Source organism: Palaemon carinicauda, chromosome 26 (genome assembly GCF_036898095.1).
Source record: "Palaemon carinicauda isolate YSFRI2023 chromosome 26, ASM3689809v2, whole genome shotgun sequence".
NCBI lineage: Eukaryota > Metazoa > Arthropoda > Malacostraca > Decapoda > Palaemonidae > Palaemon > Palaemon carinicauda.
In genome coordinates this window covers 99,948,167-99,964,582 of record NC_090750.1, presented here as the reverse complement: position 1 = coordinate 99,964,582, position 16,416 = coordinate 99,948,167, and the positions used below count along the sequence as shown (strand labels likewise).

The following is a 16,416-nucleotide window of genomic DNA, read 5'->3' as shown; positions in this document are numbered from 1 at the left end:
CAGGGATGTGTGATGTCGCCGTGGTTGTTTAATTTGTATGTTGATGGAGTGGTGAGAGAGGTGAATGCTCGAGTGCTTGGACGAGGATTAAAACTGGTAGACGAAAATGACCATGAATGGGAGGTAAATCAGTTGTTGTTTGCAGATGATACTGTACTTGTTGCAGACACAGAAGAGAAGCTTGGCCGATTAGTGACAGAATTTGGAAGTGTGTGTGAGAGAAGGAAGTTGAGAGTTAATGTGGGTGTAAGAGAAGGGAAGGTGGTGCAAGGTTGAATGTCATGTTGAATGGAGAGTTACTTGAGGAGGTGGATCAGTTTAAGTACTTGGGGTCTGTTGTTGCAGCAAATGGTGGAGTGGAAGCAGATGTACGTCAGAGTGAATGAAGGTTGCAAAGTGTTGGGGGCAGTTAAGGGAATAGTAAAAAATAGAGGGTTGGGTATGAATGTAAAGAGAGTTCTATATGAGAAAGTGATTGTACCAACTGTGATGTATGGATCGGAGTTGTGGGGAATGAAAGTGATGGAGAGACAGAAATTGAATGTGTTTGAGATGAAGTGTCTAAGGAGTATGGCTGGTGTATCTCGAGTAGATAGGGTTAGGAACGAAGTGGTGAGAGTGAGAACGGGTGTAAGAAATGAGTTAGCAGCTAGAGTGGATATGAATGTATTGAGGTGGTTTGGCCATGTTGAGAGAATGGAAAATGGCTGTCTGCTAAAGAAGGTGATGAATGCAAGAGTTGATGGGAGAAGTACAAGAGGAAGGCCAATGTTTGAGTGGATGGATGGAGTGAAGGAAGCTCTGGGTGATAGGAGGATAGATGTGAGAGAGGCAAGAGAGCGTGCTAAAAATAGGAATGAATGGCAAGCGATTGTGACGCAGTTCCGGTAGGCCCTGCTGCTGCCTCCGATGCCTGAGATGAACACGGAGGTAGCAGCAGTAGGGGATTCAGCATTATGAAGCTTTATCTGTGGTGGATAACGGGGGAGGGTGGGCTGTGGCACCCTAGCAGTACCAGCTGAACTCGGTTGAGTCCCTTGTTAGGCTGGGAGGAACGTAGAGAGTAGAGGTCCCCTTTTTTTTTTTGTTTCATTTGTTGATGTCGGCTACCCGCCAAAATTGGGGGAAGTGCCTTAGTATATGTATGTATGTATAATTTTTTGGTGTTGCATTCAACTGACTCTTTTTAAGGAAACAAAGATGTTGGTTTCTTCTGCTATATTTAGTACTGTATAACAGGCAAAAGAGAGAGAGAGAGAGAGAGAATGTGTTACAAGAACTTTGGATGTCTCACAAGACTTTTTAATTCATCCGTGGAGACTCCATTTGCTCTTTGGTAGAGCGATTTAGTTTAAGCATTCAGAGTTTAGGGGCATGGAAAGAATACGTGGAGGATGGGCTTTGGGAGATCGGAATCAAGATAGTGAAAGGGTTATGGACTTTGCTGTAATCTTCAATATGGCAGTAATCAACACTTTCTTTGAATAACAGCCAAAGTATCTTACAAGTATAAATGCGGTGGGCAAGAATCCCAAATTGATTTTGTATTAGGTAGAAGGGTGCATCTAAAAGAGATAAGAAACTAAAATATTCCCAGAGAAGCTGTAACCCCCCAACATAGACTCTTGACAGTAGACTGGGATATAAAGAGAACAATAAGAGGTAGGCAAGAGATGATTCCAAAGATAAGATGGTGGAAGCTGAAAGAACCAGAATATAAGGATAGATTCATAGAGAGGATTTTAGTCAAGCTTGGCACCTGGGATTATGAGGATGTGGATGAGTGGTGGGAACAGAACAGCAGTATTCTGAAAAGTGTTGGCAAAGAAGTTTTAGGGATGTCAACAGGAAAAAGGCCAAGAGACAGAGAAACTTGGTGGTGGAATAATTATGTACAAGAGAAAATCAATATGAAGAGAAATGCAAAGAAAATGTATGATGAAACAGGCACTGAAGAAGATAAGGAGAGAAGTAGATTAGCAAAGAAAGAAGCTAAAGTGGTGGTGGCACAGTCAAAACACCAAGCATTTGGATAATTATATGAAGATTTGGACACAAAGGAGGGTCAAAAGAAGATTTACAAAATTGCTTAAGGAAGAAATAAAGCAACCAAAGATATTACCCATATTAAGCAGATAAAGAATGAGGATGGAGTGGTAATGCATAGCTCAAGTGATATGAAAGGAAGGTGGAAGCAGTATTTTGAAAGATTGATAAACGAAGAAAATCCAAGATCTATAATTGCAGATGGAAATCCACATTTAGGAATGGTAAGAGATATAGATAGAGAAGAAATTAAGGTTGCCCTCAACAAGATGAAAAATGGAAAAGCTAGAGGACCAGATGAGATCCCAGTGGAAGTCTGGATATGCTTGGGGGAATTTGGAGTGGATATGCTGTGGGATCAGATGAAAAAAGATACGCCGGAAAGAAAAGATGCCCAGAATGTGGAGGAATAGCTTTCTAATACCCTTATTCAAAGAAAGGGAAATGTACAAAATTATAATAATTATAGAGCAATCATACTCCTTCCACATACTATGTTAGCTTTGGGGAAGGATTATGGAGCGTAGGATAAGGGAAGAGACCAAGATTAGAGAAGAGCAGTTTGGATTTATGCCAGGCAGAAGCACGACGGATGCAATGTTTGCACTAAGGCAGTTGATGGAAAAATATAGAGAAGACCAAAAGGAATTACATATAGTATTTATTGACTTACAGAAGGCTTATGATAGTTCCACGGCAGGAGATATGGAGATGTTTGAGAGAGAGGGGAACACCAGAGAAATATGTTAGACTGATCAGAAATATGTATGACGGAGCAGACACACAAATAAGAACGAGTGTTGGTTTGATCGAGACGTTTGAAGTGGGGGTTGGGTTACACCAAAGGTCGTCATTAATCCCCTACTTGTTTAATATAGTAATGGATGTAATAACTGAAAGAGTGAGGGAACAGTCACCATGGACTATGCTGTTTGCAGATGATGATATAGTTGTGTGTGATGAAACCAGAGAAGGATTGGAGGGGAAGCTGGAGAGAGGAATTGGAGAGCAGAGGGCTAAAGATCAGTAGAACAGAAACAGAGTATGTGTGTTGCAACCCGCACAACCAATTGAATTATATAATACACTTGCTTTGTGAAATAGTAAAGAGGACAGAAAAATTCAAGTACCTAGGGTCATATGTGGAGGAAACAGAACTCCAAATGGAAGTGAACAGTAGAATTCAAGCTGGATGGAAAATTGGAAAAGTGTGTCGGGAGTGTTGTGTGATCGAAGGTTAAACTTAAACTTAAAGGGAAAGGTACATAAAACTGTAGCGAGACCTGCTATGACATATAGTGCTGAGACCTGGTTCATGAAAAAGATCTTTAAGAAGAAAATGGATGTTGCAGAGATGACAATGCTAAGATGGATGGCTGGGATCATGAGACTGGATAAGGTTAGGAATGACTTGGTAAGGGGAACAACAAAGGTTACAGAGGTGTCAAAGAAAATCCAAGAAAAGACTCCACTGGTTTCGGCACATAATGAGGAGAGACCACGAGTATGTTGGGAGGAGGATGTTGGAGATGAATGTTCCAGGTAGGAGGAGGAGGGGGAGACCAAAGAGGTTGATGGAGTGTGTAACAACAGATAGGTTGGAGAAAGACCTCACAGTGGAGGACATCTGAGATAGAAGGACTTGGAAACAGCTCTCTAGAAATAGCAACCCTGCATAACGGGAAAATCTTCAGTCGAAGAAGAGGTGGAGTTCGTGTGATTTTGCCTAACTTAGTCTTAAACTCATTTACCTGTTACTGTTAACTAATCCGCTGGAAGTCTATTCCAAGTATTCACTATTCTGTATGTATCTTTTCAATTCCAGTTTTGATCCATTACATATGGACTGATTTGTGCTAAGCGTAAACAGATTATTGTAATCTATATTATTCCTTTAAGAATTTTGAATGCCTCTACTAACTGTCCCCTTAGTCCTCAAGTTTGTAGATAAAGTAAGTTCAAACATTCCATCTCCGTCTGTATCCAAATTGCCTTAGTGTTGGAGCTCGTCTGGTGGCCCTAGCTTGTACTGCTTCCAGTCTATCAATATCCTGAATATTTGAGCCCAGAACTGGATTCTGTATTCTAGATGGGGTCTTACTATTGATAGGTGCAGCTGTAGTACAGTGTCTTTGTTTCTGTATTTGAATTGTCTCTTTATGTAACCTATTACTGAGATCTTCCTCCTGGTTCACTTTCTATTTCATTACCTAGCAGTGAGTAATCTGATTGTGGGTTACTATAAACTATGTGCATGACTTTACATCTCCCACAGTTGAAAGGCATTTGCCATTTTCTTAACCATTCTCCTAGCTTCATTAGAACCACTATTAAGGCTTCTAAGTCTTCTGAGTTCGCAGCATTTATGGCTAGTTATTACTACTCAGTTTTCTGTTTGTTACCCAATCTTCAATCCATATTGCTGTCTCATCAATGATGCCTAGTGCTCTAATTTTTACCATTAATTTTTTATGAGGAACTTTGTCAAAAACCTTTTGAAAGTAGGTATATGATGTACATTGCTCTGCCTTTGTCATAAATGTTAAACATGTGGAAATATTCTAAAAGATTTGTCACACATGATCTCTTTTGTTTAAAAACACGTTGGCTGCCTATCAGAAGATTGTTTTTCTCTATATGTTCTACTATTGAATCTACTGAACTATAATTGATTAAAAATTTTTGCACGTCACTGAAGTTAGACATACAGGTCTGTAGGTGTCAGGTTCTTCTCTTGGTCCCTTCTTGTAGATTGGAGGAACATTGCCGAGTTTCCATCCTTGTGGTGCCTTTCTTTCGTTGGCTGTCTTTTGGAACATTTTGTAAAAGTGTGGGGTTATTTCTTCTAGTTCTATAATCCCTCTTGGATGAATATCATCTGATCCTAGTGCCTCTGATTTACCGAGTCCTTTTATTTTCTTTCTGACATCATCCATTGTAAAGGTGATTCTATTTAATGGTTGTGGCCCTCCATATTTGATAGATGGCTCGGGGAGGGTTATTGATTCTTCCCTAGAGAGAGATGTGTGAAATATACATTCATCAGTTAGGCTTTTTCCAAATCATTTGTTATATGATTACCATCCGAATCATTCATGGGCTAATGTTGTTTGTGATTGGTTTTCTACTGCTTACATATGCAAAAAAATTTTTGGGTTTCCTTTACTAGATGAAGCCACTCTTTTCTCTTCATTGATGTTGGCCTTTATATCTAGTTTATCTACTTTACGGCTTAACTTCTTGTGCTCGGAAATTTCAGGAGTTGAAGGCTGTGAACCCATTGATTTATGTTTGCTGTCTCTACTTCTTATTGCATTGGCTATTTCTCTGTTGAACCATCTAGGTTGTGGAGTTCTATTTGGTAAAATTTTTCTAGGTGGTATAAATTTAGCCCTTGTTTCTTTATTCATTTCCACAAAGGAGTCCCAGTGCGTATCTATGTTATCCAGTTCTGTCGTATTCTAAATTCTTGGTGTATTCCTTCAGTTTTATCCAGTTCTACGTCTGTAGTCTAGCTTTTCTATAATTTTCCATTCTTTTAGATGAGAAATATTTACCAGAAACCTAACTATCTTGTGGTAATTTTTGCCAATATTTTTGCCTACTGAAACATTGGATACTAAATTTTCTTCTGTTGTTAGCACAATATCTAGTATGTTAATTCCCCTAGTTGGTTTATCGACCCACTGAATGAGGAATTCATTGTTAACAAATTCTAGTGGTGGTCTATATTTTACTAAGCATGGACATGTTTTTTCCTACGGTGTTAATATTTGCACCTGTCGCTTCACATTCAGTTTCTAATTTAATTTTGATGGGGGTTTAAGTGATTTTCAACATAGAAAATTACCCCTCCTCCTTTTTGGATAAGGCGATCCTTCTTGAAAACCCTGAAACCTGTGATTTCGTATTCTCCAATAAAATTGTTTGTTTTTTTCTTGAATCCAGGTCTCCGTGATGCCTATAACATCTAGTTCCTCACTAGCTATCATTGCCCTGAAGTTTTCCATTTTGTTTCTAATTGACCGAGTATTGAATTGTGCCAGTCTCAAGGAAATTTTCCATCTTTTTCCTCTTCCTCTGTGGCTTTGCTGGTTTCTCTAATTTACTGGTGTTTCAGTTTTACCTTTATCTGCATTATACAAGTTTTCTGCCAAATTTCCTCTATTTGTTGTCGGGAGGATTTTCTAAGGGTCTAGTTTGTTCTTGGTCTACTGTGTTTAATCAATTGTACAGGCTGAGATTAAGTTGGTTTCCATATACTCTCTTGCTTTCTTCAGTAATTTTCTTTTGCTGTAGAAAATGTCCCAAAGATATCACAAATTTTTAAGTAATTTGTATTTTCCTAACATACTTACCTAGAACTACCTTCTTAGGAGTTACTGGTAACTCTACCTAACCGACCAGCTTTTTGTATAGTTTACCCTCTTTCCGTTTTCTAAGGGGTCAACCTCAGGCGGTATGATATGTGCCCTGAGGCGACCCGGGGTCAACTTTCTTTTTTTGACATATGGATTTAAGTCTTTCGTTTATCCCTATGGCCTTACTGAGGTGGATTTAAGTCTTTCGTTTATCCCTATGGCCTTACTGAGGTGGATTTAAGTCTTTCGTTTATCCCTATGGCCTTACTGAGGGTGAAGTGGCTACCATAAGTTTTGGAAGAATACCTTTAATAGAATTATTGATCTTGTTCCTAGCCATTTCAACAGTTTATTCTAGCTGTTTAACCAAAGGTTCTGTTTGGCCAGCAGTATTATGTCTTAGGAAGAAGTCATTTCCAGTTGTCAGAACAATATTAGTGTTCTTCTAGTTCTCTGTTGTAGTTTTACTAACTACTACTACAATCTTTTGGGCATTGGCACCTTGATGGGACCTGATCTTTCTCCTCTTTTTGAGGCTGAAGTGCTCCTCCTCAACTTAAAAACGTAACAGGTTCCAAGAAGCTGTGTGCAAGTCTAATTTTTGGACTAGGGTACGTTTCCCTTAACGCACACGCCTAAGATTTTCAGCTGCACGTCAAAAAATAGTCCCATTTCATATTGTAAATGTCGTCTTGCTAATTGCATTAAATCATATAATATTGTGTTCATTATGAACTTTTGATATAATATCACGACGCAACCAGAGAACTTACTGAGGGTCGAGACCCAAGCTAACACACGACCTGGCTCGGGACTAGCCTAAGGGCACGTATCCTTCCGCCTGAGGTAGTCCTCACAGAAAACGGAAGTAGGGTAAACTACACAAAACTGGTCGGTTGAGAGGAGATTCCAGGTACCTCCTAAGAAAGTAGTTCGAGGTAAGTCTCCATGTTGGAACAAACATGATTTCCATTGGATTTGTGTCTGTATCGCTGAATGTTTATAAGTTGACGACTCTGTATTGTATATATACTCTCTTTCTCTGTATAAAGACTCTGATGGTCCAGCACTTTGCTGCAGTAGAGGGGCTTGAGTGTCTCAATGATGGGCTGGGCAATGGCGGTGGGGTAGTTTATCCACCCTTGGCAGGCTCAACCATACCGCTAAGGCCAGTTCTGAGAGACCAGACCAAGACTGGACCCCTGTAGGCCTTCTCCTTTATTTTAAGATAGGCAAGGCTAGGAGAAGGAAAACTCCAAAATCAAACCAAACAAGACCCCAACGGCGGAGCTTCCCAGCGCCGGCGGAAGAGGGCAATGCCTGTCGGGCAGGCAACAAGGCGGGCCTTGACATAACAAGAACCCGGCAGCCCGATGTAACCAACATCGGAGAAGCCGCCTGTCTCATATGTCTTGAGCCGCGGTGAAAACGATGTGGGCCAAGTGTATGTGCGTGGCCGTTGCAAAGCCACGACCACCCAAAACAATATACTCAGCTACTGGCATTCTGTCGTTTCCTCCACCCTTCTTCAGCTTTATCAGTTGAACATACGTATATCATTATATTATCAGACATAAGCACCCACCCCATAGATAGGAGGCTGATGGCTAACGACAGAACCCAATACTCGGACACGAGTGGGCGCCGACGATTATAAAGGCTAATTCTGATTATGTACTGTACATGTGTTATATGGTGAAAAGTAAATTCCCAGTACAGCATTAGTTATAACATAATATTGTAAGTAAAGTAGACTGATGACAACAATAGTCATAAATATAAAAATGGCAGTAATAAAACAGCAAAACATTAATAAAACGGTAAATAGCTGGCATTAAAGAGTAAATATATGACCCCCAAAATATAGTTTTATCCCGGTACCCTGTGTGAATGTTTTTCTCTTTTTGAAATATGGTTTTCAGAGTAATTTATTATAATAGTTTAATGATAACTAACAACAATGGTCCATTAATATTTGTTGCAAATTGTTATCTTTACTAGCTAAGCTACAACCCTAGCTGGAAAACCCAGTTGCTATAAGCCCATGGGCTCAAACAGTGAAAAATAGCCCAGTGAGGAAAGGAAAGGAAACAAAGAAATAAATACACCTCAAGAGAAAAAGTGAACAATTAAAATAAAATACTTAAAGAAGAGAAACAACATTAAAATAGATTATTCATATATAACCTATAATAAACAAGAGGAAAATAAATATGATAGAATATTGTGCCTGAGCATCCACTCAAGCAAGACAACTCTACCCCCAAGACGGTGGAAGACCATAGTACAGACAGTCAGGCACTACAACCCAAGACTAGAGAACAATGGTTTGATTATGGAGCGTCCTCCTTGAAGAGCTGCTCACCACAGCTAAAGTCTCTCCAACCATTACCAAGAGGAAATTAACCACTGAACAAATACAGTCCAGTAGTTAATGCCTTGAGTGAAGAAGAATTGTTTGGTAATCTCAGTGTTGCCAGGTGTATGAGGACAGTGGAGAATATTGAAAAAATAGGCCAGACTATTCGATGGGTGTAGGCAAAGATTAAAAAAAAAAGAGCCATAACCCGAGAGATTCAGTGTAGTACTGTCATCAATAATAGCAAAAGATTGAAAAGAATGAATCCACAACAATATATCTATACAAATTTCAAATAACAATAAAAAAAAATATATATTGTGAAATGTAACATATAGCACATACATAATAATACTCTAGGCTAATCTGGTACTCACCGACGCGTCATTTTTCCTCAGCGATAGGATAATCCATTATGATTATGATAATAAAATGCCTACATCAGAGAAGTGAAAAATGAATGATACTCCAGGTGTTGTGAAGGATTTTTTGTTAGTGATCTTAAAAGACACAGTTTAGTTTCATTTTGGAGAAGCTCAAGAATAAGTTTTTCACTTCAAATGACAAAATCTGACGACCATTCATATGTCTTGTGCCGAGACTCTAATCACCTCAATCACTACATTTATACGGATCAAAGCTCTTAAAGATATTCATGCTTTAGAGTAACTCTGACCGAGTGTCCTGATGCTAAGTAAAAGTAATAACTCGCTGGGATAGCAAATACAACTTGAAATTTTAACTGAGTGGATAAGTGAATTTTCTCATAAAATTCTTCTTTTTGATATCCATGCATTAACTAGGTGTGTACTATAGTCCATTTCTTTTAGCGAGGCAGATTTGCACCGACTCGCAGCGGTGCCCTTTTAGCTCGAAAAGGTTCCTGATCGCTGATTGGTTGGACAAGATAATTCTAACCAATCAGCGATCAGGAAACTTTTCCGAGCTAAAAGGGCATGGCTGCGAGTTGGTGCAAATCTGCCTCGCTAAAAGAAATGGACTATAGGTGCTGTCATTGGGAAGTATGGTGCACCAGGTGGAAATGAGAGTGGTGAGAGACTGCTAGATGTGTGTTGAACAAGAGCTCGTGGTATGTAACTGAGTTTCTTCAAGAAGAGAGATATAATTAAGCATACATGTATAAGAGTGGCAAGTGGAAGAAAAGTGATAGAAAGAGCAATGATGGATTTAGTGTTGATAACAAGAAGGATGATTGGAAGATTGAAAGATGTCCATGTGTTTGTGGGTATGGCTACTGATATGTCTGATGATTTTTTGGTGGAAGAAAAATTAGTTGTAGCAAATGAATGGGGGGGGGATATAAAAGGTATGTAGTGAAGCTAAGAGTTGAAAAAAAAATATTAAAGTTGACAGTAGTATATAACAAGGTGGAAGTGAGAAAAACTGGTGATCTACAGTAGTGGAAGTTAGTAACAGAAAATTTTGTTGAGCATGCAAGAGATGTATGTGATAAGGCATTTGTTGGAAGCAGTATGAGGAAGAGTAGTGAGTGGTGGAATGAAGGAGTGAAGATGAAGGGATGAAGGTGGGAGAGAAGAGGACATTTGAAGAATGTCAGCAGATAAGAATGTTTATATAGAGAAGTAAAAAAGATATAAAGAAAAATTTGGGGAAGTACAACAAAAGGTAGTTGAGACAAAGTAGGAGGCTGAATGGAGGTAGGGTCAGGGATTGGGTAGTTCATATGAAGAAAATAAGTTTCGAAAGAAGTGAAGAGAATAAGGGAGGGGTGGATCGGGGAGCAAAGAGACAGTGAAAGATGAAAGTGGAATGTCACTGAAAGATGAGGTGAGAAAAAGTGGGCTGAATATACTGAAAGGTTGCTAAGTTGAGGATGATATGGAGGGAGATATAATTGTTGTTGTAAGTGTGGAATGTGATAAGGTTATATGAAATTGGTGGAAGGTTGCTGCAAGCAGTGAAAAGTTTGTGTATAGGCGTAAAGTATGTGTTAGGATATAAAATGAAGAGAGTGAGTGGTTTCCAGAGTGAGTGGGGTTACTTGGAATGTGCGATGTCGCCATGGTTGTTCAATTTGTTTTTTGATGGAGCTGTAAGAGAGGTGAATGCTCGAGTCTTTGGTTGAGGATTGAAACTGATAGATGAGAGTGATCATGAGACAGGTGAATTACTTGCTGTTTGCGTATGATACTGCATTGGTTGTAGACTCGGAGAAGCTATGTCGATTAGTAACGAGTTTGGAAGGGTAGGTGAGAGAAGGAAGTTGCGAGTAAATGAGTGTAAGAATAAGGTTATTAAGTGCACATGAAGTGAGGGTGGTGCTAGATTGGATGTCATGTTACTTGAGGAAGGAAGATCAGTTCAAGTACTTGGGTTTTGTTTTTGCAGCAAATGGCAGAGTGGAAGTAGATGTACACCAGAGAGTGAATGAAGGATGTCAAGTTTTGGGGGCAGTGAACAAAGTGGTAAAGAATAGAGGGTTAGAAATGAATGTCATGAATTCAGTATGAGAAAGTGACTGTATCAACTGTGACATATGGATTGGAGTTGTGGTGAATGAAAGAGAAGGAGACAGAAATTGAATGTGTTCAAGATGAAGAGTCTGAGGAGTATGGTTGGTGTATCTATGTTGGAGAGGGTTAGGAAAGAAGTAGAAAGAGTGAGAACGGGTGTGAGGAATGAATTAGCAGCTAGTATGTTGAGGTGGTTTGGCCATGTAGAGAGGATGAAAAATGGTCATCTACTGAATAAGGTATGGAATGCTAGAGTTGTTTCTTTTGATGTCTACTATCCCTCAAAATTGGGGGAAATGCCAGGGTAGATAGATAATGATACCTACTTGATTTTTTGCATATAAGGGAACCAAGGAATAACAAATCCTCAGATAAAGAGAATGGACTATTCACATGTGTGCTCATGACTTATCTCCAGGATGAATAATGAAGTGAAAGAAACATTATAGCAGGCGAGACCAAAGAACTCAACTATGAATGAAAAATCACACCTGATTTTCAACTAATCCCTATAATGGTTATCAATAAAGTGCAAACTTTATTATGCTTCTTAAGGAATAACATACTACTGACAGCTTGCTCATAGGACCAAGGATCTTATGTAAAGTTCCGTATGTAAATAACATAAAAGTTCTTACCATCATAAATATTTGATTTAACCTTCCTACAGTCCATCGATACCAGTGGGTGTTGAAGTCTCGACCATCAGTATCACAGCGAACAAGATGTTCTGACAAGATCATAATGAACCTCTGCAAAGATTTTGATAAGCAATGCTTAGATTAATTTTCAATAAAAAGTACAGAGGGGATTATACAAAAGAAATATCCATAGTAAAATATAATATTCTAAACAATTGTTATAAATTAATGTACAGTATATGCAAAGCAAACAGTTCACCACTAATGAAGCCACAGTTTGTGGAACCCTTTCATGATAAAATCTATAAGGATTTGTAAAAAATACTGTGCCTGATTTTTCTCCAAAATAAAATCAAAACAAAAGGTTATATTCTTTAGTTTAACTTTTGGGTAGGAAACCCCTTTGAGTGCAATCCCTTTGCCAAATACTTTGGCACTCAAGCTGCAGGCTCTTTTTCTGGACACTTTACTCAACTTACCTAAAAACCATTTTAATTGTATAGCGGAATAAATTTCCTTTCCATTGAGATACAATTTTAAGTTTTTTGTAAAAAAAAAAATGTAAATACCAGTACATATATAACAAATGAGATAGTGGTAATAACTTGAGGTAAAATATGTACAATGACACAGAATGGAGTAGAAATATTGGCTGTAAAACATGTTCAAGGACACTCCAAGGGTTGATATTTACATCATACATTAAGAATAATATTAAAATATTCTTATATTTTCAAAACCCTCACATGTTTCCAGGCAGACAATAGTTTTATGAATGGTGTATGCAAATGTGGGACCTCAGGCATATAGGGCTCTACACTTATTTTACCATGGAGGCCTGAAACCCCTAAAATAATATTAGCCTTGACTTGGGGTGGTACTAGTTGTCAAGCTTTAAAGCATAGAAGTGTTTAGTGAAAAAAAAGTGAGATATGGTAACAAAACCACACAAGTTTACAATGTCTGTAGTGAATACAGTAGTTATCGAATGCCAAAAAAAAAAAAAAAAAAAAGTTGAAATTGCAGAAAAAACTTTCATTTGCATTGATGCCTGTGTTTGTCCATCACAAAGGTTGGAATGAAATCTACCCCATCAATTCAGTCAAAGCTGCTCTGCATACTATTTTATTCTAACTACAAGGAAGGGATTACGCATGCCAGAATAGTAAGCTATTCCGAGTGATCTATGGTCTGAACACATCTCCATTCTCTAAACCAGAGTAAGCTATCTGCTCTCAGAACAATTGTACCAGTAAACTTGATACCAATTCTCACCCAAGTCAAAAACCAAATCAACAGTTCAACAACAATTGGCTTCCTCCCTTCACTGCTTCCAGATTATTAGACCACAAACCTAGAATACTGTTGCTTCAAATGTTAAACATTATGGGTATGCCTAATAAGGGACCTACCATCTGCTCACTTCATGTATCTTTGGGATGACTCATTCACCTACACAAACCATAGGCCCACACCCCACAATCTTAACCCTTTTACCCCCAATGAATGTACTGGTACGTTTCACAGGGCAAACCCTGCTCGCAACGATGCCCTCTACACGAAGGGTACAGAGTGCAGGTTGGCATCCAGCGATGACATAAAGGTACTGCACGCACCACCCGTGTGCCCAGGACAGGTCCGCATGAAGGCGATCAGAAGCAAGCAAGCACACCCAAAAAGAGAAAGAACGATTATAATGTCCAATGACAATCTTGGAAGGAGAAAGATGAGACATCCACTCTCTACCGAGCCAAAAGAAAAATTGATGTAGCTCACAGCTGTGAGAGTATATATAGAGGTGGATGGGTACCCCTTAGCCTACCAGCTCAAGTGGTTAGGCAGAGTTGCCACCTCGCACCTTTAGCCTAATGGCTACCTCCCAGCTCTGCCGAAAGATAATCCACATAAATAACGGAAGGTTTGCTAGAGTGGGAACAATTATCAAAGAAATCATCGCCACATATCTGCTCTAATAATTTGCTTAACAATAATACTATAAAAAAAAAACTATGAATATAATTATTTTCAAGCAACAACAAAGCAAATTTGAAAAACACAATATAATAAATTCTTGTATTCTACTTAAAGATTAATAGAGTACAATAACTACTTTCGAGAAACTTTATAAAAAGCAAACTACTTCTCACCTGAAAAATAATGAGGAAAAGATTCTTCTGATCAGCTTGTGCAGTTTCCAACTTCTCCTCCATTCTTTCTATTTCTTCTTCTGTTGGCCTTGGCCTCTGCTCTTCTTCATCTGTAGAAGAGTCATCCGAATCATGGCCAGTCCTACGCTCGCGGGCATCATTTACTTCTCGTTGAAGGCGAGCTACATGTTTGTTCATCTTACGAATAGTAGCGTGAATTATTTCCCAAATATAATTTCTGAAGCAAAACAAAAAATATTATCAAAACTTCTCCAACAGTGAAATGGAATTAATGACTCTTTAGTCTAGATATAAAATTTTGAAAACTACAAAATAGAAAATGTTCAAAAATATTAGTATATGTCTAAAACAGTACAAACATAAATTGTGCTCAGTATATATATATATATATATATAAATATATATATATAATATATATATATATATATATATATATATATATATATATATATATATTTCTATGAATCTAACCTGATGTTCATATGGCTTTTACTTCATAAGCTTGGTTTAATAATAATTTGTCAGCAAAATTTCTAAAATGTTAAAATATTCGTAATTTCCATTTAATAAATGTCTCCACAGATACACTTTATACACACACACACACACACACATATATATATATATATATATATATATATATATATATATATAGTATTAAATGAATTCCCAGTCAACAGCTTAATACTCTTAGGGAATGTGTTGTTACCTCTGTTGTTTATCCTCTTCATGGATTTTGTAATGTAAAGAACAAATGGGGATGGTGAAGGATTAGACTGGATTGGTAATAAGAAATTAGCTAACCTAGACAATGCTGATGATGCTGTCCTTATTAGCAGAACACCACAGCATTTGCAATGCTCGTTTACCAGAATGCATGAAATATCATATGAGGTTTGGCTCAAAATAACAGAAGAAAAACAGATGATGGGAATGGAATATAAAATGGAAAATGAAATACCTTTGAAAGGAGAAAGGATTAATGAGGTAGAATCCTTTAAATATTTAGAATATATGATCTCTAATAGAGGGACCTTAACCCTTTTACCCCCAAAGGACGTACTGGTACGTTTCACAACCCCATCCCTTTACCCCCATGGACGTACCGGTACGTCCTTGCAAAAAAATGCTATAAAATTTTTTTTCATATTTTTGATAATTTTTTGAAAAAAATCAGGCATTTTCCAAGAGAATGAGACCAACCTGACCTCTCTATGACAAAAATTAAGGCTGTTAGAGCAATCTAAAAAAAATATATACTGCAAAATGTGCTGAGAAAAAAATAACCCCTTGGGGGTTGAGGGTTGGAAATTTCCAAAGAGCCTGGGGGTAAAAGGGTTAAAATATGAGTTTAATGAAAGATTGAAAAAAGCAAATCAGACAATGGATAGCTTAAAAAAAAAATAGATCAAATTCCTGAAATTACATAAAAAAATCAGGTTCTACAGTATATCAGTTTAGTGAGATCAGTGTTACTGTTTGGAGATGAGTCATGGCATGACAATGAAACAACATCCAAAAGATTTTGTGGATTTCCAAACAAAGCCCTCAAAAGAATAATGGGAGGTAACTAGTTGGACAGGATTAGAAATTAAACCGTTAAGAGATTACTAGCATCATATGTGGATGAGATCATAGTGAGGGGTAGATGGAGATGGCTAGGCACGCTCTTCGCACTCCCCAAGAAAGATTAATTCATCAAACCTGTGCTCCACAAGGTACTGGTAGAGTTGGAAGACCCAGAACTACCTGGCTGAGGACTATGAAGCGTGAAGTAGATGATGATGAATGGAGAAGTATTGATTTAAAAGCTCAACATAGACACTGCCAAAATCTAACCGACGCCTTTAGTGTCAATAGGCGTAGAAGATGATGGTAATATAAATATACATACATAGATATCATATGGCAAACTATTGAATTAAAAGCTCAAAATAGAGACTGGCAAAATCTAACAGGACATTTGCATCAATAGGCGTAGGAGAGGATGCCGATATATATAAATATATATATATATATATATATATATATATATATATATTCATATATATATTCATATATATATACATACATACATACATACATATATATATATATATATATATATATATATGTATATATATATATATATATATATATATATATATGTATATATATATATATATATATATATATATATATATATATACATATATATATATACATACATATATATATACATATATATATACATATATATATATATATACAGTATATATATACATACATATATATATACATATATATATATATATATATATATACAGTATATATATACAGTATATATATACATACATATATATACAT

At 37.4% G+C, this 16,416-nt stretch overlaps 1 protein-coding gene across 2 annotated transcripts in view; it reads right to left on the bottom strand.

Annotated features, from left to right (window-relative positions):
- LOC137619720 (nuclear cap-binding protein subunit 1-like) overlaps positions 1-16,416 on the bottom strand; it is a 180,622-nt gene that overhangs the window by 9,447 nt on the left and 154,759 nt on the right. For both annotated transcript variants that reach the window (XM_068350011.1, XM_068350012.1), the window contains exons 14-15: positions 14,050-14,287; positions 11,900-12,013 (exon numbers count right to left, since the gene is read on the bottom strand). In XM_068350011.1, coding sequence (XP_068206112.1) covers positions 11,900-12,013; positions 14,050-14,287 — 352 coding nt within the window. The remainder of the gene's footprint in view (positions 1-11,899; positions 12,014-14,049; positions 14,288-16,416) is intronic.